The 24,996-nt window shown below is 42.0% G+C and overlaps 1 protein-coding gene across 1 annotated transcript in view; it reads left to right on the forward strand.

Annotated features, from left to right (window-relative positions):
• Positions 1-658: 658 nt before the first annotated feature.
• Positions 659-24,996, forward strand: part of SMS (spermine synthase) — a 40,697-nt gene continuing 16,359 nt past the window's right edge. Inside the window, exons 1-5 of the mRNA XM_079320205.1 lie at positions 659-818; positions 13,467-13,587; positions 20,809-20,902; positions 22,459-22,523; positions 24,816-24,991. Coding sequence (XP_079176331.1) covers positions 767-818; positions 13,467-13,587; positions 20,809-20,902; positions 22,459-22,523; positions 24,816-24,991 — 508 coding nt within the window. The 5' untranslated portion in view covers positions 659-766. The remainder of the gene's footprint in view (positions 819-13,466; positions 13,588-20,808; positions 20,903-22,458; positions 22,524-24,815; positions 24,992-24,996) is intronic.

A 24,996-nucleotide genomic window follows, 5' to 3' on the forward strand; every position in this document is an offset into this window, starting at 1 on the left:
TTACAGTTATCCGTCATGAATGAAAATACTTTAAACAAAAGGCTTTAAATGCTCCCTGGCGGCGGTGCCTCTGCAGGGAGGCAGAGCGGGCCCCTCCGTGCCCAGGGCGGGCCGCAGGTGACACACAGGACCGAGCACAGTGCGGGATTCAGGGAGCGGGGACGGTGAGCCGGGCCCCGCGGCTCCGCAGGGCCCTCGGACCCGCCGGGCGGGGTCTCTGTGCCCCATGGTCTCTGTGCCCCATGGTCTCTGTGCCCCGGGGTGTCTGTGCCCCGGGGTGTCTGTGCCCCGGGGTGTCTGTGCCCCATGGTCTCTGTGCCCCGGGGTGTCTGTGCCCCGGGGTGTCTGTGCCCCATGGTCTCTGTGCCCCATGGTCTCTGTGCCCCGGGATGTCTGTGCCCCATGGTCTCTGTGCCCCGGGGTGTCTGTGCCCCGGGGTGTCTGTGCCCCGGGGTCTCTGTGCCCCATGGTCTCTGTGCCCCGGGGTCTCTATGCCCCGGGGTGTCTGTGCCCCATGGTCTCTATGCCCCGGGGTGTCTGTGCCCCATGGTCTCTGTGCCCCGGGGTCTCTGTGCCCCGGGGTCTCTGTGCCCGCCGGTCTCTCTCTGTGCCGCCGCCTCCCCGCTCCGCCCCGGCCCCGCTCCGCCCCGGCCCCGCCCGCCGCGCTCCCCCCGCGCCGCCGCAGCCCCGCGCATATAGGGCCGCTCCGCCGCTCGGGCCGCGCCGCCGCCGCCGCTCCAGGCATGGCACAGGGCTCTACCTCACTATGGCAGCAGCAGCGCGGCACAGCACCCTGGACTTCCTGCTCGGCGCCACAGGTAACAGCCGTGCAGGGCGGCGGGGGGCGCGCACCTTCCCCACCCCCGTGTCGATGTCTCGCCGGGGATGAGGCCCGCGCGGGCGCCGCCTCCCGCTCCGGCCCTTTCCCCGCCGTTCCCGCCGCGCCGTGTTTGCCCCGGTACCCGCCTCTGCCCCCGGGCAGGCGGGCGCTGCGCTGCGGCCTCCGGCCCGGAGCCGCCGCCCGGGGGAACCGGCGGGGCCTGGCGGGCGGGGGTGCGGGCTGCCCGCGGCGGCCCCAGGGCGCGTTTTCCCCGCGGGGGCGGGAGGTGCCGAGCCGCAGCGCCGGGGGAAGGGACGGGACGGCGAGCGCGGCTGTTGGCGAGCGGCCGGGCCCAGGCAGCCCCGAGGCCGCTGCGGCCGCACCGCCTGAGGCGGGCGCGGGGAGCCGAGCGGGGCGGGAGGAGCGCGGTGTCACTGCGGTGCTGCCCGGACCCGCTGGCTGTCTGCGATTCCGCTGTGGCAGGGCCGGAGCCCGCGGGTGTCCGCAGGGCCGGAGCTGCGGCCGCAAGCACGTTTCGGGCTGGTGGAATGGCTCGGTGGGGGAAGGGGCAGCGCCGTGGGCGCCAAAGCGCCTCGCCGAGTGCCGAGCCAGGCCGCGGGCTCGCTGGGGCCTTCCCGGGGCCGGCCCTGCCTCCTCTGTCGAGCCCCTTTCTCCCTCCCAGTTCGGTGTGAAGGCAGCTCCCTGCATCTGCAGCCGAAATCTGTGAAAAGCTTGGGTTGAGATAGAGGCGCCTGGCCACAGGGGCTTTGCTGCGAGCGATGCCCTTTGTGGCATTGCTGCATGTGCGTTTCGGAGAGCCCGGAGCAGGAGGGGAAGGTATTACTGCAGGTCTTCCCAAAGTGTGCTTTACCATAGTGTGCTCTGGTTTTCACAGTGAAAAGCTTTCAGTTTCCCTTTTACACTGAGTTTTTTTTTCAGGGCGGGTTAGCTGCTCTGATGGTGACCTAATGGCAAATGAGATAGTCCTGCTATTTTCCTTGTGCTTGACTAATATGAGCAGCATTGGTAAGCTAGACTAGTATAAAAAGTAGTTTCATAGAAACCAGCCGGCCCCCACAGTGACCTCTTTGCCTCTGTAGTTCCCTGAATTATCACGGGTTCAAGAGTTATGGCAATGACTGGCTTTTTCAGAAGGGTCAGAATTGCCAGGGATAAAGTTGGTGTATTAAAAGTAAGCCATAGGTATGTTAGCTCCTCTATGATATAAAAAACAATGCTGTTAATTAGAGAATGTGGTAAGGATCTTAACTCTGTTTGCTTTGATTTTAGGTAGGCTTTTCCACTTATCTTTGCTTTTGAGGATGATGTTTGCATCGTTCTCTGACAAGATGTACCTAAACAGGGATGGGTTGATGGACCCACTGTAGAAGTGTTGCTGTATAGATCAAAGGAAGGGTGAAGCATTTTTCTCTTCTTACATTTGTCTCAGCAAAACAGACATCTTCAGTGAGACGTGAAGGACTTTTTCAGCTGTTGCAGCTCAGTAGTTTGTTTGTACTCTTTATTTGTGGTTTTCCCTCTCATCTAGTGTTAATGGTCCAAAGCACAAAGAGTCATCTAAATAGAAAAAATTGGTGAATATGCATGTGTATTTTATGTTACAGGAATTAAGCCTTATGCCTTAATCATAGATTGTCAACTAATTGAGGGTTTTTTTCAAAATTAGATGGACAATTAGACTTTGGAATGGTCTGGAATGCCATGAAATGGCATTTAGTAAAATTTAATGTGTGGTTTTGGATTCTCAGATCTTGTGAGGATAACCTGTTATTTCTAGCTCTCAGCTAAAGCTGTTGCATCTTTCTTCCTTCTGGAGAAGACAGAATCTGTAAACTTGGTAAATGCACACTACTTGTTCGTCAGAACATTAACTGTGTCCTTGTTTTTGACAAATGTATATTTTTGTTTAGATATTACTATAACAAAAATTGCCAGCTTATCATGGATGGGTTTAAAAGGGACCACAAGGGTTCTCCACTTACGTCCTCCCTGCCATGTGCAGCTGCACCTTGGGCTGGTCAAGTTGTGCTGAGCCCCATCCAGCCTGGCCTTGAACACTTTCAGGGATGCGATATCCACAGCTTCTCTGGGCAGTCTATCCCAGGGCTTCAGCACCCTCACAGTAAAGCACTTTTTCCTAACATCTAACCAAACCCTGCTGTCTTTCAGTTTGAAGCTGTTTCCCCTTGCCCCACTCCAGAACCTTTTGAAAAAAAAGCCTCTCTCCTGCTTTCTTTTAAGTTCCCTTCAGGTACTGAAAGATTGTGATTAGGTCACCTCAAAGCCTTCTCTTTTCTAGACTGAACAATCCCAATTCTCTCAGCTTTTCCTTTAGAAGAGATTCTCCATCCCTCTGATCATCCTGGTGGCCTCCTCTGGATTGGCTCCAACAAGTTCATGTCCTGCCTGTGCTGGAGGCAGCACTGCAGCTGGGTTCTCACCAGAGCAGAGGGGCAGAATCCCCTTCCTCACCCTGCTGCCCTCAGTGCTTTGATGCAGCCCAGGACACTGTTGGTTTTTGGGCTGCAAATGCCTGGTTTTGGGTCATGTCCAGTCTCTCACCCATCAGCACCCCCAGGTCCTTCTGGGCTACTCTTGGTCTGTTCATCCCCAGCCTTTGACACAAGCAGCTGCCCAGACCTGGGTGCTGCCCCTTGCACTTGGTCTTGTTAAACCTCATGAGATTCCCATGAGCCGCTTCTCAAGCTTGCCCAGATCCCGTTGGATGCCATTCCATCCTTCATGTGTGGCAGCCACACCACTCAGCTTGGTGCCATCTACCACTGATCCCTTTATCTGTGTCATTAATGAAGATATTAAATAACTGGTCCCAGTATGGACCCCTGAGGGCCACCACTTGTCACTGATGTCCATTGGAACTCTGAGCCACTGTCCACAACCCTCTGGATGTGACTGTCCAACCACTTTCTTAGGCACCAAACAGTTCACCCACTGAGTCCAGCTCTCACCAGTTTAGAGGGAAGGATGTTGTGGGGGTGATTGTGGCAAAGGCTTTATAGAAGGCCAGATAAATGGCACCTGTACTTAGTAGGAAGGTTATACAATAGTTTGTTTCATTGCAATGCATCTTGCAGTAACTGTATGTGGTAATTGTGGGATTCTTTTAAGAATCTATTTGGCCTGAGAGTTATTATATACATGGTTGAAATAATCTGTATATGTCTCCCTATTCACTTTTTAACATAGTTGTTATCCAAAGGCATCATTGTAATTGCCTGCCATCAAGATTGAAGATGATTATAAAGGCTGAGATGTTAACAGTTCTCTGGGATCTGTTATTGCTTTGTTCTCTGGTATGTGTGACTTGTCTTTATCCTCAGTCTTCTGAGGTTCTCTATGAGTAAAGGATGGAGGCTTTGTTGCTGGCAGGGTGAAGATCCACAGGACCCAGCTCTGCATGAGGAAAAGGAGATTTTTGTCATGTGTTGATATTTGTGGAGCTATTAGCAACTGCTTGTGCTGCAGAATGGTGTAGATTCTGGTGGGTTGTTCTCACTGGCTGACTTGGTATGTTACAAACCCTTTCCCAATAACAGCCCTGGTTTCTTCAGGCAGTCCAATTGTCTTGGGTATTGGACTGTGGAGCTTGGCGTGTACATTCTTCAGGACTGAAATGTACTCAGCAAGGATCTTGAGAATGGCAACTCTTATGTAGCCATTTCTTAGTGTTTGTAGTCATCACTTCTGTCAGATTGTTGGAAGTGCCAGCAATGCCAATAAAAACGTGGGTCTGGGGAGTTAGAGGAAACAAGTGCTCTTGTATTGATTTGAGATGTGGGAAGACAGCACTGCCTTGGGAATGGGATTGCATGAGATAATTAAAGTCATGTACATCTGCTAAAAGATGCCACTTTTTTTCAAACTTCTCATTTTTTTTGTGTACTACAAAAATCTACATACTGGTAAAAAAAAGGCTCTTTTGCATATCATTATAAAAATGAGGCATCTCACTAGTTTTTTAGGAAAATATTTAAAAATATAAGCAGGAGTGCATCTTTTGATAGCTGGATAGCATAGCCTGAGTTTCAGTCATGGTGTTCTCAAGAACTGATTAAATTAGCAACTCTAGAGCTCAGCCCTTTGAACAGAAGTATTTTGCTTATCTGTGACCCTGGAGTTAGACAACTTCAGCAGGCAAACATCAGAGCGCTCCCTATCCTAAAACACAAGAAGACTACTTTAACATTTATAAAAATGGACACAGCTCTCTGGCCTTTTTTATTTGGGACACAGAAAGCTTTAGTTATGTCTTTTTGTCAGTCAGAAGAGATGAATTTGAGACTCCTCAAGTTACATAGTTTGAGGACTTTATTATGAAGATATGTAGATATTTGATGCCTTATACCTGTACAGAGTTGATTTTAGATTTTCTGTATGTTGTAAATCTGCTTGCACATGGAATTTTTTTCATCTATGCATGAATATGTCAACTAAGCTTAGTTTTCTTGATTGTTGAGCGTTGAACTGATTAATGTTCAGGTTTGTCTTAAGAGTGGGAGGAGAGAGAGATTATGGAGACTCTTGTGAGATTTGTGGCTTTTGCTTCAAAAAGTTGCTTTGAATGGCAAATTAGTTGGAAATCAGTTAGAATTGTCTCCATGTGTGCTCTTTGGGATTATTACTGGGGGGATTATATACACAGTTAATGGTACAGTGGCACAAACAGTTGTTATACTCAGGGCCAGGGCATAGGTGAATTTTTAAGAAAAAATTTAAGTGAACATGTGTGCGCACTGGTCTTCTTCAAATTAATATTTTCAAGAAGCTAGAAAGAAGGGAACAACCTTTTGTGGGTGAGCATCCTCTGTCAGTAGCTTCCTGTCTGCAGGGTTGGGTCCACTGCTCACTTCTGACACTGCAGGAAGAAAATCTTAACTATCAGGTGTTCTGAGTTACTGTCCTATATATTCTTTCAGTATTGAAGTATTTACTTAGGCTATCAAATTGTTAAATACTTGAACTGAATGCAATTAAGATTTTCATTCCTGTGCTTCTTTGGATTGGAACTTTTAATGTTCTTCATGGAGCAGTATTAAAGTTTTATATGCTTGTTTTGATCAGCACAGCCAAAAAATTTTTAAGGGGAGAAGAGTTGACAAGGTTTTGAGTTTTACAGTTTTTAAAAAAGTTTTGTTGAGTTTTCTTACTTTAAGAACTAATTAAGGAAATGGTTTTCTGGAAGGGTAATCTCCTGGGAAAAGGAGTGTTTGAGAACTATATGGGGGGGGGGGTGTGTATTGGCTCTTTCTTGCTACCATCTTTGAAATCTCCACCCTAATTTCTGTCTGGGAAAATGCTGTATGGTTTCAGTTGCTTGTGTTTTGAACCATCTTGCTGTAGTAAAGAAATTTTGGGACTGCTGCTGCTTTGGTTTATCTGGAAGATAATCAGCAATTCTAGATGTTGAATCTTGTTTCGTCCCATATTAAATGTGCAAGTAGCAGAGAACGCAGGAAGAGATGACTGGCATTGAAAACTTGGTATTTTTCTTGAAAACTTGTGGGTTTTTTTCTCAGTTGTGAAAAAAAAGTGGTTTCTTCTCTCTAAGTGAATCTTGTATATGAAGAAGCAAGGAAATGTCAAGTTCAGTATTAGATTAAGCCTGAGATTATAGATGAAACTCATCAATAAAAGATTTGAGCACTTATCTCTGTGGAGAGTTACTTTTAATTTGATGCTCTCTGGTGAGTGCTTTTGTTGCCTGATGTACTAGAGATGCTAGGGCTTTGTTTTTTCCTGTGAGACTGATTTAGCTTTTGTGGCTGAACCTGGCTAGCTGTAAAAAACACATTTAAGTGTATTTGAACTTCTTGTGAGGGAATGGTATCCTGATCCTTGTAGCTAAATTTGACTGGTTCTGTCAAGCGTTGGATTGTCTGAAGTGCTGAAACATCTGATTGCAGTGATAATATGCAGATGATGGGCTTATCTCTTTACCTTATTGATTTATGATATGTGAGCAAAATTTGCTGACTCTTAAGCTATGATCTGTATGTGAAGACCATGTAAACAAGGGTTAAGCAAGACTCAAATGTCTCTGGGGCTTGCAACTGTTATAAACCTCGGCTAAAGGTGTGTTTGCAACTGCAGTTCAGGAATGGGTCTGTTTTGGTTGTTTCCTTAGCAGCCTCCATGAGTGGTGTGGGCTCAGCCTGTGCCTTTGTCTGGGCTGTTGTGAGCTGAGCCCTGCAGGTCTCCAGTCTAGTTCTGGCAGGTCTGGACTGAGAACTGGCCTGCAGAGTGTCAGAGCACAAATGGGGCTTGTCAGGAGGTGTTAATACAGGTATTAATAGCTTTCCATTTTTAGCAGTAAGGACTGCTATGAACTCATTCCCTGCTTTTGTTGGTTTGTAGTTTTGGAGATTAAAATGCTTTATGACTGGAACTCTGAAAATATAGTTATCTGATTCTTCAGCATGATGTCAAGTTTTCAGTGGCTGCGTGCTCAGACATGAAGGAACTGTCACCTGCAAAGGTGAAGGCTAACAGTATAGATGGTTTTTTTTGTGAGGTTTGAGGCTGTAGACCAAATTTTTGCCAGAAATGAAGAATGCTTTTGACAGTGTTTGCCATGTCATACATTTCTCTGACCATGCCTCTTAAATACAAAATCCTTGAAAGGACTGGAAAGTATAAAGGACAAGTGATGGTCAGGTCATAGTTGATTAGAGTGCCCTGAAAGATGTAAGGACCAGAACAGCTGGTATTATTTGGACATGCTGAAGTTCTGTTACCAAGTGTGCTTTCTTCTCTACAGGTTTTTTTGTGTGGAAGGGCTTACAGGTATTTCAACATATACTAAGGGTTTAAAATGTGAACAGTCTTTGTATGCCAGGTGGTAGACTTGAGTTGTGTTGCTGGGAGACAAATGAAGGTTAAGGCATTGAAACTACATTTGTTGATACTAAAGCTCAACTGAAGGCTTATATTGTTTTGGAATTTTTCTGGAGTTATCAGAGAATTGCATTGTGGTTTGTTGTGCACATTTCCAGAAGATGGGCATTTAAAAAGTGAACTGTAGTGGGATGCCATATCATTAGTAACTGCAATTAGATGCCAGGTATAGGAAAATACTTTTAAAGCATATATTTAATTAAAACTAATGAAAGAAATAATTTGTAAATGTTAGAGTGAATGGGGTAGACTCTAATATTGGTTGAAAATATGGTCTCTAGTACACTTCCAGCATGGTCTTCTAAAATTTTGCCAGAAGCTAGCAAGGGAATGCCCCTATTACAGGTCTCTGCGGTGGACTCTCTTTAATTTTCCAAAATGCATTGTGCTGCAGGGATCATGAGGAGTGAGCTTTCAGATATTGATGAATCCACAAGCAGAGGCACCTTGTATTTGTACAGTAAATTAGTTTTTTGATAGCCCAAATACACTGAATCAGGTAGAGGAAGGGTGAAGGAATAACTTTTATATTTAGTGTATTTATTCCATTGTAGAAGTTGATGGGTCTTGTAGACCTGTATTTGCTGAAAACCTGAGATTTTCTGTGGAATTCTCCCTTGAAAGTGATTAGGGAGCTAATACAAAGGGGGTGGTAGTGCAGGAGAGGAACAACTGTTAAATTCTCCTTTTTTGTAGCTGGATATTGTTAATACTTTGAGAGCTCGTTCTGATCCATGGTTGTTTTACCCACATTTCCTAAAGAAATGCTTGGATGCACAGAGTGACTCCCATTGGCTGTGGTGATCACATGGAAATGCCTCTAAGTTTGTGCACTTGCTGATGTGTCAGTGTATCTGGATTTGCCTGTAGTCTGTGTAGCTGGAAATCCTTAAAAATAGGAGTGAGAGAGGTGGAAACCTTTGGAAAAAGCAGCCTTCTACTCAACCTTGTGTTATACATAATGCAATAGAGTGAATGCTCTAGGAAACTTGATTATCTGTTTTCTCATGGGTGAATGAGTAGTTGATGACTATTTCTACCTGCTGCCCCCTTAAGCCTCGTACTATGTGTGATTTGTTAGCTTGTCTAAGTCAATGTAATGGGGATGGGCCTCATGGGTGCTAATTGATTGAAAGGAGTAATTTTAGTATGATTTTCTGCTTCCTGCTGTTTTCTTCTTTTGCAGAGCTGGCAAGGACAAAACAAAAGATTTTTCGTGTGTATGTCCTGATGGGAGACTTTGAAACTTAATACCCAGAAGGTGTATGTTGCTAAAGCCAGTTGTTATCCATTTTGCATCTGTTAGCATGCCAGGAAAAAGCTACCTGCTTTGTAATGGGCACATATGGAAGCAGGGATCTTGGGGGAGTACTTTCATTCTTGTGAGGTTATTTTGTTGTTGGAGGCAACTGTTGGCATTCTGACTTTAGTTGAGCCTGTGATATTGCTGTGTAAACTTCTCTAGATAGAATGTTTCAAACACCTTTGTGCTCTCGCTCGTTTTCCATGTAGGCAGATCTTTTTAATTAGGACAAAAGAAGCACAATTCTCAAGTTTTCTAGTTCTAAGAAAGAAACTGCTATGCAGGAGTTGATGACCAAGTGATAACAAGTTAACTGCAAATTATTAGGTTCTGCTCTATCCTCTCATGTACAAGGGAGAGGGGGACCTAGGAGGAGGCAGCTGTCAACTTTCCATAAACTGTTGTGACTTTTAGCTTTTTTTTTGTTTTATATTTGTCTTCTCAAATGCTAAAGGAACTCTAGGACATGGAAATCCATGAGAACTTGAAGCTTTTCCTTGACTCTGGATCTTTAAAGTTTATTAATAGTTTGCTCATTAAACATTTCTGCTGCACACTTCTTAATTCTGCAGTACTTTCATAGTTAAGATTGAGATTCAATATGGTTTGGAAAAATGCCTTGGATTAGTCTTGAGTGAGAGATTCCCTGTATGCCTCTGAGTCTGAGGACACTATTTCCAGTAAGATGTGATGGTGAAGGCCACCAGTTTGACTGGTGGGCTCAGTGCCAGAGCAGTCAGGTGTGCAGCAGGCTGCAGGCACCCCCTCCTGCTGCTCTTGAACTGCCCCTGCACCTCAGCTGCCTAGAAATGAATCTCTTCTGTCAGCCTCTTCTGAAGTGTTCCTTTCAATGCTTGTATATGGTGCCCTCCCACCCTGTCTCTGCACTTCCTTTTCCTGTGAGATTTTTGAAGAATTTGAAGTTGATAGAGAGTCTATGTGCAAGGATACCAGAATTGCAAAACACAAACATTTATTACATTGAAACAACCTAAACGGCTCTGAATTGAAACAATATGCCAGCAGTTCAAGTTGCTATTTACTATTAGCATATTCTGCATCTTGATTCCTAATATATAGTAACTCTTTAATGTATTCTTAATGAAGCAATTAGTTTGATTTGTTTTCTTCACTTTTCTGTATTGAATATTTAGCTACCAAGGGAAAATTCATCAGATGCAGAATCATATATAAGTGCTTTGATGTGTTGTACTGTTTTGGTTATGCTGTATTCTCAGTTAATAGCATAAATAATTGAGAATCAGGGTAAGAAAAATTTGAAGTTGGAAATGGGGTGAATATTTTCAAATGAGAGTTGACCTGTTCCCTTATCTTACAGAAATGTTGTTAATCATAGGGCATGAAGAAGTCTTAAGTCAGAGTATTTTGAGATAGTCTGGCTCAATAGCAGATGCCTCCAATGCTGAGCTCAAATATCAGGGTGGAACTCACCAGGGTTGTGCATGAGGTCAGACTTGATGCTTACAGTGACTCTGGACTTTGCTTTCATGTTCATGAATTACTGTCAAGTACTGACTGTTTTGCTGCTCAGAATCAGAGGAATATCTGCAGCTGCTGCATGTCTTCAAATGTGCTGGGGTTCAAAAATGTTCTGCTAAACTGGACATTAACTCTCCTGAAAGTTTCATGTATTTCAAAACCTACATAATGGATTTTTCCTGTTCTCTAAAGTTGAAACTGGGCATTTTTCATTTCTTCTGGCAAATAATTATCAAATACCTAAACCAGTACTTTATACTTGGTGTCCAGAGTTTTTCTTTTGTCCCTGAATCACCAAAAAAAATAATGACTTCTTGAATAAACACTTAGATGTAGACTCAAAGGTGTTCCTACTGTTTTAATCACCATTGTCCTATTTGCTTATCAGTGCTTGATAAGAGCATATCTGAGCTTGGAGTGAGGTGGTGACAAGTGGATTTGGGTGAGAGATCCTGAGATTACTGAAACTTACTGATGCCTTTAAGCAACCAGTCATACCTCAAACATTTTACTAAGGAATCTCCAACATGGGAGAATTAATTAGCCCCCCCCCAAGGCAAATCTTGTGTGGTATAACTAAAAGGGTACCTTGTGAAAAGAGCATGTTGTTTTAATTTCCTAAAGCTAGTATCATAATAGGGAGAGCTTAATCGAGCTTATGCCTGGGTTCTTAGCAAGGAGCTGAGTGCTGACCTGTATGTTCATGGAGCAGAGAAATCAGTGATGATTTGTCCTGCAGTGTCTGCCAAGATGCACCTAGCTGGATTCCTTGAAGCTGATGAAAACAGGCTAAATGTGGTATGAGTGCTTCAATTCTTTGTCTGTTCAGTATCTTGCTGCTATCTTGCAGGAGCTGCAGGAGTGAGGTGCTTTGGGCATTGGTTGGACACCAGTTCGACCTGGGTTTCATGTCGTTTTACTCTTGGCTGTGGGAAGGTGTGGCATGCATGTAAACAGAGTAATGTTTTTGTGGGTATGACTTAAGAAGTAGAGGATGGAAATGGGTACTTGTTTTGAGAAAGATGGAGAAGGTAAAGGGGTTAGGCAAGGAAGCAAATTCTGCTGAAGAAGTGGGGACCATGTCTGAAGTGGCAAAAATTCTTTGTGGATGTTCTGGCATTGGAGCAGCTGCTCTTCCCTTCTCCAAACAGGGCTGATGCCTGCCAGAAGCTGCAAGTTCAAAGTGAGAGTTGCAAAGTTCCCTTCCTGGTGCAAGGCTGCAGGGGTTAGAGCTAGCTTAGGAGCTGTGGCTGATAGTTATGGCCCCATTTATCTATTCTTTTGATGTCTGAAAAACATGTTGGTTTGATTGCTTGACCACTTATTACTGCTGTAACCATGGTTACTGAGCAGACAAGCTGTGTACTCTGAGCCTTAATTATTGCCTGTGCCATGGTAGAACCTGACACTGGGTAGGAAGTTTAAAATCTTACTGGTACAGATGATGCAGATTGTTATAGAAAGGTAGGGAAAGGAGGAAGTTTCATGGTGGCTGAGGACTGTGATGTTTCATTAGTGGTGCTTCTTCTTAGGAGCCAGCAGTTAAAAAATTCAGTGTGGTCTAACAGAATTTAGTTTTGTTGGTTCTATTTTCCTTTAGTTTGCAGCATGGAGTTAGTGAGATGTGGAAGGTGAAAAATAAATATCTCAGAACATGCACTGAGATCAGATAGTAGGAGCAATAAGCAAAGCCTTCCAACTTTTATTAAATATCCTTGGCTACTGGGGAATTGGCTTGCTCTTGGATTTGTGTTTTGAAGAAAAGTAAATGCTCTATCAGTTACTTCAGTCTGTCTGGTTGAAACAGTCAGGGGTAATTCAAGTCTGAGGTTTATAGATGGGCAAACAATTTTCAAGCAATCAGATTTTTAGCTTAGCCTACTGTGGAGTTCGTGGAGATGATTGATGAACTTTGATTTATTTGGTTTGGATTTTTTTTTTAGTTCTTTGTAGCTTCTACTACTCTGCTTTATCCTGGAAACTATTGCTGATTATGTCTGCAGACTACCTTTACTGGTTTCCAATGTGTATGTATTTTGGGAGCAGAGTAAAACAAAACACCTTGGGAATAACTCTTTAAGAAGGTCACATTGGGGAAGATTGTCTGTGCTGAAGCATTTTATGAACTGTGCCTCCATACTGTGTCTGTCAGGTGTTTTCTGTGGTAGAGATACTAAATCCTGGTTACATTATTGCCATATTGCATGACTATAGTGACTTAGTTCTGTGCTTTGTGAAGTAGGAATGGTGCTACTTGCCTTACAGGGACAACCTATAGGTTAGTTTTTTTGTTAGGTCTCCTCACTTGCACTGGTATGATTAGTTTTTCCAGTTTTGTTCCTGTTTTGCTAAGTGCAGTTTTGGGAGCATTCTCCACCTATTCACCTTGTCAACTCTAAAATAAATGGGCAAAACTTGCAAGTAGTTTTTGAAACACCTATTTGAAGAAAATAAAAATGTTCATTAAAGCTATGTTGTGGGTTACAGAACCCCCACAAAACTGTACAGCAAACTTGAGACTTCTGAACTTAGCATATTCTGATGGAAGAAATGCCTTTATGGATAACTTATCTGCTTGCTTTTGAAACTAGTTGTACCAGAGTAATGTCAGTTATTTCCAAATGAGTTTTTGTGTGCTCTTCTGAGAACACTTTCCCTAATATCATGAAGATTTCAACTGAAAAGCAATTTAAAAGACAGTTGTTTGGATACTATGCACTGAGAAATATCTCTGGGCAGATGAGGAAGGGCAGAGGAAAAGATACATGAAAATGTGTTCAAATGGCACTTAAAGAAAAATTAATTCAGGCTGCTATGAAAAACGTTCCAGACTCTACAAAAATGCAGAAGTAACTTAAGTGGAAAATCCTCACTGATTATTTTTTTTTTTTTTTTTTTGTCTTGCAGCTGATTGTAATGCCGTTCTTAAAGCTCTACAGCCCATTTTTCAGGAGCAGGGAATGACAGAAACAGTTCATAACTGGGAAGACCATGGTTATTTAGTAACCTACATTAAAAAAAATGGCAGGTAAGTGGATTTTCTTTTGATTGTCTCCGATGACCTTCCTTAAAATATTTTTCTCCCTCTGTCAGACCTCCTGTAGTGTTGACAGGGCAAGCTATCCTTTTATCAGCCTTGTGTATGAAGTAGCTATAATAAAGCAGAGTATTGTTTCTGATCTGGACTATGCCATCTTGCATCTTGTTTGGATATTGGAAGGTTGAACTTGTCAGTCTGGTCTGTACCATAGAATGGTGCCTTGGTCTCAGCACTACTCCTTCCAGATGCAGGACAGCTCAAGTTAGTTCAATGTATTTGTAGCTTTTCTGACCATTAAATGTCTAAACCTGTTAGACAAAGCTGCCACTGTTCACATACAAAGGGTTAGAATCTGTCTGTTTACCTGCTGTTATATGCTTCAAATTCTCAAGCAGCTTCTGAAGTAATTACCAGCATGATAAGGGTGATTGGTGTCATTAGTGACACAAAAGCTGAGACAACCTGATTAACAAAACTACATTCACTCTATTTCCTGATGCTGCTTCACAGTGTTGAGGGTTTGTTGATTATGATATACATTAATGGGGTCTATTTATAAGTAACTGCCATGATTTTATTGCACTTTATTTTTTTATTGTTCTTTAGTTACCTGTTCTTGGCATACTTGTGGGTGTTGCTGTTTTGGGGTTGCTTGTTTTTTGCTTTTTGCTGTTTGGATATTTTTTGTTTGGTGGTTTGTTTCTGTTTGTTTGATTGGAATTTACTTTGAGACACAAACTAAGGTAGCAAGTAAGTGGATGTAACTAGTTCTGTGTTTATCATTCTCAGTTGTGCTCTGGGAAGTTTTTAATATATTTCAGTTAGCTTTCCACGTGTGGTACTGGCTTTTTCTGCTCAAAATTATTCGTTTTTTATACTTGATGTGCCTAGAAAAAGTGTTAGTTTTATCTTGCTTTTACACAGCCTTATTTATTCTGTCTTTAGTTACATGTGCTTTTATATTTTCCTGAATAATTTGATCAACATTGCAGTTCTGGTAGCCTTTTTTCTGGGAGTTGGTGTAAAGATAGCAAAGTTGGTAATTTTCTATTCTGGTTCTGTCCTTCCTCTCTATTGAGTTAAGCTTTCATGTAATTCTCTTAGAGAATATCAAAGTTCTACAAACTCTGAAGAATTAAAAGATAATATACCTGAAAGTAAAAAGCTAGAGGAGTGAAAGGTTGGGTATACTTGGTTGCATGACCTCATGTTGCATGCAGGAACATATCTTCAAGTGATAGAGGGATATGAGATGTGAATTCTCAAATGATGAATTTGTCTGATCACTCCTGTTAAGGTGACAGCATCTTCTAAAGGAGCAGCTTCAATTAAATTGCCTGTCTTTTGATATGTTCCAGGAACTTACTATAAGGCAGTCTTTGTTTCCTTACTTTTCCAGGAGATAAGTGAACTGATACTTGGAAGCATTTCTGAGAAAGCTTCTTGTAAGAAGCTAAGTTATAAAATCTGACTTGATTGCTCTTGTTACACTGTCAACTGAACACATGTGCAGGAGAACTTTCTGTGATCTTTGGACCTCAGCAGTTTTGCTTCTTTTGGCTTTAGAAAAAGCCTGAATACTTTTTTCTTTAAGATAGCCCTAAACATTATATTTCTGCTAGTGTTGTTTGTATTTTGTTTGATTTAGTTTCAGTTAACTTAAACAAATGAGTTTGTAAACCCATAAAACCCAACAGACTGGACAGTTAAAGAATCTTGCAAAACAAACATTTCACAAGTTGTAAGAATGAACTGATGAGTGTATGGAGGATATCAACTAAATAGACTCTTAGTACCAGCAAGTTTGTCTGCACTTTATCTTAGTGCCCTAAAGTATCACATATTTTTAGTTAGCATAAAAATAGTACCTGACACAGCTAGGAAGAAAGTAGCCAGGACATGCAGATTTTTCCTCTTGTTTTCCCTGCAAAACAATGAGTGTACTTCATTTCCAGCAGCAGCTTGTAGTAAAACTTGGAAAAAAAGGATTGTGATGGAGGAGTAGCTGTGTCATGAGCAGCTCTTCTAAGGATGGCTGGCTTCAACTTGTCACAAGCTCCCTAGCAGAGATGGAGTGGGTGCTGAGTAAGGGTTTTATGAGCATTTGCACACAAACGTTTTTAGCCAGCCAAAGGTGACTGAGCCATTGCAAGACAGATGTGCAGTTGATGTGACAAGTTGGGTACTAATCTCTGGGAACAATATTTGAAATGAGATAGTGTACAGCCACTGTTTAGCACCATATTACTAAAGTTTGCTGAGATTACCCCCTTAGCCTGCAGGGTGCCCCTTGCTGCCATCTGTGGAATTGTGGTCACTGCTGTTGACAAAACTCTGACAAAGCTACCATGTGAACAGCCCCATGGAGGGCTGCACTGGTTGAACAAATTGGAGCTGATTTGGGGATTAAGATGTGCTTTCCTGTTGTCACTACCAAAGCAACAGATCCCTGTTCTCTTTTGTCCAAAGCTAAGCAAGCAAAAGTCATATGTGGCAACTCTACCTGGTCCATTTACTTTGTGATTTGTTCTGACAAAGAACCTAATTGAGGGAGGTTCAGCTGAAGATTTACTAAAGGGGTTATCAACACGAGGCTCTGGAGTGGGGCAGGGAATGGCTCACTTGAACCACTCAAGTTCTCTTCTGAAGTGGTGGGGGTGGATGCATTCCTCTGTTTTGCCAGTCCCCTTGCCCAAACTCTGCTTGGAGAACAGTAGCATGTGCCAGAGTAGAGCTCTGCCTCTTTAGTTTAGAGGCCCCAGAAATCTTATTTTTCTGAGCTGTGTGTTTTTAGATTTATTCTAGAATGGTTTGTAGGGTCAAATTAAGCAGCATACTTTGACTGAAAAGTCACTATTTTGGACTAAACAGTTGTTTAAAATGTGAAGCTTTTATCTTACTTAATGTATATGAGACTTTGTGCAAAGTCATAGTGCACAGTATATTTCAACAGATTGAGAAGTGTTGTTGCATCTAAGGAATAAAATATGTGAAGCTAATATTTGGAAATTGATATCTTCTGTTTTAATCTCATTACTGCTTGTGAGCAAGTAGCCTTTTATTATACTGCATAGAGCTATGAGAGGTTTTTCCTTGTGCATCTATGCTCCTTTTGCCATGTTCCACCTTGAAGTTCTTGAAAAACCCACAAAACCTGAAATTTGAGTCAGTTTTCACAGTAGAAGAGTGTCTTTTAGAAAAGCTTATGCTATACACATATCCATTTTTAACTTCAGTGTGTGAATTGTTTAGAGAAGTATAATCCTACTGGCATTTGACTCCACTGTTACAAGCAGTGCAAGCTTTACCCTGTTGAATTTGGTTTGTATGTCTCAGAGATGCTGATGAATGTGTTAACACTGAAGGGAGAGGGGAGTGTGTTTACTTTTTTCTTTTCTTTGTTAGTCTTTTGCTGATAGACAGCATATTTTAAAGGAGCAGGATGAACATTCTTCAGCTGTTTCAAGCTAAAATGTTGTAATTGCCTTTGGAGTGACCCAGAGTGTAAAAATGGACTGAAGAATAGAAAGCAGTTGGTAGGAAACAGCAACAGCTACCACAGTAACTTTTATTGGTTTAATTTTCTTATTCTGTAAAAAATTGGACTAATGGTATAATGAAGAAATGTGATTGTCTAGTTCCTTAAGGTCCCTCAAATACTTTGTAATTAAGGTGAAGAAGACTTCTAAAATGACTATGTTTTAGTGAAGCAATGTCATGCCATTTTTAAAATTTTAAATTTTCCTAGTATAAGCAAATTTTTATTTCCTCAGTAGTTTCCCTCAGTAGTTTTACAGGAGTGCCAAGCTGGTTTTGAAATACTTAAACTATTCTGTTTTATAGTGATTCAAAGTTAGTCAGCAGGATAAAAGCTTTAGTGGGTAAAAAGGAGTTTGTGGGTACCTGTCTGTATATCCAGCTTTATTCTTCGGGTGTGGTGGTTTGGGAAATCTTTTCTTGGGCATGTGGGATGGCAGTGTTTCATACTCTGCAGTACAAGTAACTAAGGTAGGATGGTACATTTTGGATTAGAATATTTTGATCTCTGCTTCCTAGTTGTTTCCAGCAGTTACTTTTCTTTGTGCAGTTTGGAATTATTTGTTGACATCTGATGTGTTCTGATGTTCAGGTACTAAGATGCAGCACTCTATGGAATTGTCTGTAGCTGACACCTGTTTCCATAAAAGCACAAAAAGCATGAGTACAGTCTTGGAGGATGTGACAGATATGCAGGTGCAGCAACAAGTGGAGTATTCTTACAGTGGGGACTGCTTTTCAGATGGAGATTTCCTTGCCAGATGGAAAGGAAGAGGATGCCTCCTCACTCAGCTATTTTTATTTTTTTTCCTTTTCTACTTTTATAAAAACACATGCAAGCACACACCAAAAGTGTGGCAGGTGGCTGTTTTTTAAAACAAGTGTTATATTTTTCAGAAAGGTTACACAGGAGGGGCTAATTTTGAAGCAAACTTTTTTCCTCTCATTTGGATTCTAAAGTGATCTTTCCTGTATTTTCATAGGTAGAAAATGGAGACTTTTTTCAGTGTTTTGAAGAACCCTCTTCTACATATTAAAAGAGCTTCTGCTGATGAAAACCTACATTCGTGTATGTTCTGCCAAGCAGACAAATGTGAAGTGACAATAGCCAGCACAGCCTTTGCTGTCTGCTGACTAAAGCTAGTAACTCTTTTGTGAGTTCAGCTTTGGCCTGCCACTACTGCCTTAATACTGCTTAATACTGAGCTGTTCACTTTGAGAATACTTATACTGTTGGCTGTGTGCTTAAATCTTTACAGGCATTTTAGCTTGTTTTAGTGTCTGTTTTCGTCCAGATAACTTATAGCCAAAGTATAATCAACCTGGACCTGTATTATTGTTGAGAATTTTGAATTTCATTCAAGTTGGTTTTCTTTTACCATAAACTAGCTGAGAATATCAACCAGAAACTTGGAACTTGAATTTTTGTCCTATTACACAGCCTGCTGCCTGCCTTTCATCTCTTCCCCTTTCCCCTAGGTGTCAGGACCCTGCTATTCTGTTAGAGGTGACAGATGAAATGAATGGTTCTGCAGTGCTATTGTCTCTGTATTCTAATGCTGTCATAGCACTTAAAAATCTGCAGCCATGTGGCTGTGCTTTCAGAGCAACTCTCCTCTCTCTCTTGGCTCCCATCTCAAAGCAGGGGCAGGAACATCCCCTGGTGAGGCTCTCTTGGAGTCACAAGGGAAGTGAAGATGTCAGCTGTCAAATCTTATGACAGCTACATGATTCTTGTAGGACATTAATTTAAAAGAGAGCTCTAGTCGTGGGGCAGTCAATCTGTTGCTTATTTGTGCCAACAACAACTCCCAGAGTATAGAAATAAGCTGATAAAAAAGCTTTTCTGATAGTGAAAATATTTGACACGATGCCAGTTTTCAGGGACTCAAATTAGAGCATCTCAAAAAATGCATATACCTGTTTGTGTTTGTAGTGCCACAGCTCTGAGGGTCTATGGACTTCATTCTTTTCACTGTGAATGGTTGTGTCCAAAACCTGCTGGAGTGGCCAGTACTTCGATCATCTAAATTCTGCTCTTTTGTCTTTCTCTCCTTTAAAAAAAACCCCAAACCCTCACGTAAACAGAATCCTGGTAGGCTTTTGTGTTCCCTAGTTAAAAGCCTGTGTTGGAGGACACCTAGTGGGGAAGCTCTGGGATGGAGGGAGAGTTGCTCCAACCTAGTGACAGTCTATGGGCTTTGGGCATGCATGTGTATGGTAAATAGAAATGCCTTTTCCTAGGGGCAAGACCTGTCTGCAGGGTCTCGAGGAAAAGACTCAGACTGCCCAGTCCCATCCTCTGAAGAGAACTGGGTTACAGTATCAACACATGACAGCTGCAGGTCACTGCTGTTCCAAAGCCAGGGAGGTGGTTTTATTCTTGAATTGTTTGTCAATTTCATAATTTGACCGTTTTACAGTTACCAGAAGTTACCTTCAGATAACACAGAATATTCAAGGTTTTATCTCTGACTGCAGCTGAGGGCTGAAGGTCCCAGCACCACGGGGGAGATGGTTGTTCCCATTGAGGCTGACAGTTTGCAAAAGGAGCCTGGGAAGAGACAAAAAACGGTGGGAGTGGTGGGGAGATGGAAGATCATGTAAACTTTATTACAGCATGAGTTGGTTTGTTTTCCTTTGGGGCTGAGTGGGGTGATAAGAGCAGAGACTCAGAGAATGATTCAGTTTTATCTGAGGTTTGTGCTGTTCTAATGCATTTCTATCCCTGAATACCTTTCTTTATTTGTTCAGCCATTCCTGTTCCCATCCCCTCTTCTGCTCTTCTTTCCCAGTGTATGTTTTTTTTTCTTCCAGTTCCTTTTTTTCCTCCACTTCCTTTGATCCCCTTGTAGCCTTTTTGTTTCTTTGTCCTCTCTCTTCCCTAGAATGGGAAGGATGTTGCCTTTGCTACACTGTTTTCTTGTGTCCTTCCCCGCTGCCCTTGGCTCTTGTTTTCTTAGTTGCAACTTCTCAAAGATTCTATGTTTGTTCACCTAATGTGCTAGCATGGTAAAGCTTTGGTTTTCTGCTTTTTAAATGTTCCTCTAGTAAATATGCAGTAGGAGTTTTGTTGATTTTGCATCTGTATTCATCGATGAGTTTGCTGCTGCACTTTCTTTGCCAGTCACAGCTGTGGTTTGCTCCAGGATGCTTATTGCTTCTCACAGATTTTTATTCAGCTTTGAATATGATCTGTGTCTCTGAATAGTTACTATAAACTTTTTTTTAAAAACCAACAAAAAACCAGACTACCAACCCCAATCACCTTGCCTGCCAACAAAACAGACAACACACCCAGAAGTAAAAAGGAAAAAGAGGGGAAGGAAAGAGTCTCGGTTTTCTTAAGGCTTTCTTTCAATTAAAAAGCCCAAACCAACACTGCAGGCCTTATAGACTAGCATGCAGCATATTCTCATTGTACCATAGTTGGTGTGGCTTAAACACCGTTTCACTGCCTTGCTTCCTACTGGTTTTATTAGTTGTGTAGTTATAGGCAAGTTCTTGCAACTTGTTTGCTCTTCATAACTTGCAGAGGAAGACTTGAGGTGGCACTGCCTACAGTTACAGATGCTGGGGAAAATATATTCATTCTGTATTTTAATAAAACTTGTTTTAGATTTCCTTACTCTGATTTTGATAATAAATTTATCATCATGGTCTCTGTTGTAGTTTTGCCAATTTGAGAATTCACCCTCATGGGCTGGTCTTGGTGGATCTGCAGAGCTACAATGATGACATGAAAGGAAGAGAAGAAGTTGATCAGGTATGAGTGTTGCTTATCTTACTAGGGTTACCTGACTGTATGGGGAGCCTCAGAAGGTCGTGAGTTCATTCCTCACATGGGACACCAAATGTGGGATTAATTTGGTGCTCTGGGCACCAGGTTGTTGGGTTGTCTTCTTTAATGAGTAAAGCAGCTAATAGTTTCTATAAAGTTGTTTATTGCAGAAGCACATCAGTCTCAAAAGGTAAAAGACTCACAGGCACTAAGTCCATGCTAAGTTTTAGTGTAAAGTCCTAAATAGAAGCAGAAGCTGCTCCTGGAGATCCCAGCAGGGCTGATGTCACTGGGCAGCTCCTGTCTTCCTCTTGGGTGTTGATGACACTGGTGAGAGAGCAAAGCAAAAGGCAAAAAGCACCAGCTCTCCCCAGTGCATGTTCTTAAATAGAAACTTCCCAACAAGCTGAGACACTAACTCAAACAACCACTTCTTAACCTATTGGAATTCTAGTTTCTTAGCATCAAGGTTACATATAAACTATACATATGGTCTATCTTGTTCTGGCTGAAAAATGTAAGCAGTATTCTTACTACAGTTTTATTGTGTCTAAAACTATGTCCTTGGAGCCTCCATGGAAAACACTGGTATCTAAGACTGTTTTTTAAACTTCACTGGAATTTGCACTTCTACTCTGAGACCTTTTACTCACTGAAAGCACTTAAAGATCATTCTGAAACTTACTTGCTTCCTTACTTATTCTAAAACTTAAACTTAGACTTTTTGTGTGAGTGGCTTAACATACTTCAGTCCATTCAAAGGTTTTAATTCAATCCCTGCATTCTGATTTCTCTCTGAAGAACTCAGATCTTTGATTACACACTCCAACAGGAGCCCCTTTTTTTCAGGTCTATCAGAGTCTATTATGGTCAAATATTAAAAATAATATAGTCAGTTTGAACCTGGATGTTCACAGATGAGAACAGTAGCACCTGTTGAAGTTGCACACACATTTGGCTGCATGAATGCACACACTCTTCTGCAAGTACTGGGCCTTGTGCTCTTTGTGGAAGTTATAAAGATACAACAGTCTTGGTAAGAGTTTGGTTCTCTTCACCTACTCAGGGCAGTGAGGGAGGATGTGAGATACTCAGTCTCCAACCTGGTGTATTAGTATGAGACTTTGTATTCTCTGTTTTGAGAGATGGGGAGCCTCCATACTCAAATCTTTTGCTTCATGGAGAGAAAGAACTTTATCTTCCCTGGCATGAAGGCTCTAGACATTGAATATTGCAGGGCAAGAGGCCACTGCTGTAGCAGGAATGGAACTTTAAAGGATTCTCATGTTCCCTCCTTGGCTGTGTTATCCTGGAGAAGAGCTAAATACAGTGATGACAGCAGCTGAAATGTGCACATTCTTGCTAGTAACAAGGCTGAGGAGGCTGGCTAGTTACTCATGGGCTTCTGGTGTTACATTTCAAAGCCTTTTCATAGCAGGTGCAATGTTTTATTGACTTCCAGGTAGACTAATTTAACAGATACTTTGTATGAAGTGAAGATCTACAAATTCTACCTCTGGCTTGCTATTTTTTTTTTTCAGCTTCTAAACCAAGTAGAAGAAAGAATGAAAGAATTGTTTCATGGTAACATAAAAAGGGTGAAACGGTAAGTTAGTTCCTCTACTTCTGTATGTGGCTTCTCTGCATAGTTACTGAAGATAATAAGCAAGTTATTCTTTGGTGTAATGCTGTGAATAGCCTGGAGTATGAAAGTATGGGTGGATTTTTTTTTATATTTTATTTTCTTGTGATGATTGCATGAAATAGTGAGAGAAAATGCAATGTGGAACCAGGAGCAGACTGGTCTGAAAGGGCTAGGCAGCCAAGGGTGGCAGAGGCAAAGGCCAGGGCATCAACTGTACCCTGTGGGTCACATCCCAAAGCTCACAGAGAAGGTGAGCTGATGATGGTGACCCTGTGGCTGCCAGGCTGGGCTGTTACTGAGGCAGCTCTGAGCTGTGTGCCAGGGATTGGCAAAAGACTTGGGCAGGTGGGGACAGAGCTTCAGTGCAGCTCTGGCACAGGGACCAGGGGTGAGGATTAGAGCTAAAATGGAGCTCAAGCCCATAGAGGAGACTTCTCCCTGACAAGGCTTCCTGCAGCTCTTTCTCAACATCTCTGCTTCTGCTGTGCCTCCTGGTGCTTGCTGTGGACATGTGCAGTTTAGGGACCTGCCAAGAACATATCTGTTTTGTAACCAATTTTTAGAATTAAACTTAAGGAGGGAGACTTTGCAAGCCCCTTGTTATTTTGGATTATTTAAATTCAAGGCTATGTGTTAAAATTTAAGGGTACAAATTGCAGCTCATGGCCTGGTGCTGAAATTACTTTCATACTGGCTTGTTGTTGTCTTTGTGGTGGCTGGCAGTTACTGATACCTTGAAGCCATGGAGCACTAACTGTAGGCATGCACATGGTAGAAAGTGCAGCAGGTGCTTGAAGGAACATAAAAGTGAAAATGGGTCATGAAAAGTAAAAAGCAAGTGTGACATCAACAAGGCTCAGTAAAACCAAGGAGCAAACTACAAAATAGGAAAACAGTTAAGCAGTACTATGGCAGAAAGTAGATCTGAAAGTTGAGAGACCACAAGTAAAATTGTAGTAATTTGAAATGTGGTATTGTACTTGCATATTGCTATTTCTGTTTTATAATTACATAAAACAGAGTAATTATCTTGTTACATCAACCTGGTAAAAGTGGATCAGGCCAACATCTGCCTGGAGATGTCTAGATCTTTGGGTAACCTTGGTATAGGAAGATGAACCTCCTAGACCAGTGAAGCTGGCTTGGGTCTTGTCACACACTCCTCAATGTCTTTTTTTGCTTGTTTCTAGTTTGTGTGGGGTTTTGAGGTCTTCTTGTTTGTTTGTGGTTTTGTTGTTGTTTTTTGGGCTCTTTAATTTGTGCTCCACTGTTTGGGTGTCAGCTGCACTAGGATGAATGTAGCTGAAGATTTTAGTGCTTTTTTGTTGCAAGGCAGGGCTGTTCTGGCTCCCACCATGTGCTGCCATCTGGCGGCTCGCTGGGGGTAGGAAGTGTTTCTGGAATGTCGATTGGGAATCACTAGGGAATTCAGAAGAAGCTTGTCTGTTTCTGGTCTTCTGCTACAGTGTCCTGGAAAAAGGCTCATTTAATTCTTTGTAGTGCTTGTGAGAGATCTGATGAACTCTGTGCCTGCACATTTTGCTTAAATGCAATCCCTTTGATTGTTTGCTATCATTTCAAAGCTAGTTTGTTTTTACAGGTGAAATACTGGTTTGAACCAAGGTACACCTATGGGATTTTAAAAAAAGCCTAAAACCCACAGACAACAAACCCAAAACTATCTTAGCAGATGCTTGAATCACTTTTAAAAAGTATTGCAGGCTATTGTCTGATATGAAGGATTGTACTTATGTACTATAGGCTGACCCAGCTCAGTTTGAAACAGTGTAATAGTTCCCTATTTTGTTTCTCTATGTATTAAATTGTGTCTCAGTGTAGCTTCAGAGAGAATCAGAAATGGTGTTCTTAATTGAACTGAGATGGGAAGAGGTTTTGTAATTTTTTCCCCCAGCTTTCTGTTTTTGTATTGTGTTAATTTCTAGTTATGAGCTGATTCTTCTGCAGAGGCTCATACCTTATGTAAATTCCATCTCTTAGAATGCAGAGAAATTCACAGGTACATTGTAGAGGTTGTACATGAAAAAGAACCATGTATATTATCTGTCCCTTAGCAAGTTATGTGTATTTATCATATAACTGGTGGATTTATTATATCTGTTAAATGTGGCAAGTTTTCTTAGATGCCTCTTGTAAATATTATTCATTATGGTGAGTTCACAGTAAGTTTAAAGTGAATTTTTGGAAAACAAACATTCCAAATTTTTTTGTCATTTTCTCTATTATTTTTTCTAGGTTGCCAGCCATTTTGAGAGGAGGTGTCATTGATAGATACTGGCCCACAGCTGATGGGCGCCTGGTGGAGTATGACATAGATGAAGTTGTTTATGATGAAGATTCACCTTTTCAGAATATCAAAATTCTGCATTCCAAACAGTTTGGGAATATTCTTATTCTCAGTGGGGATGTTAGTAAG

Source organism: Erithacus rubecula (genome assembly GCF_903797595.1).
Source record: "Erithacus rubecula genome assembly, chromosome: 1".
In the NCBI taxonomy this organism is placed as follows: Eukaryota; Metazoa; Chordata; class Aves; order Passeriformes; family Muscicapidae; genus Erithacus; species Erithacus rubecula.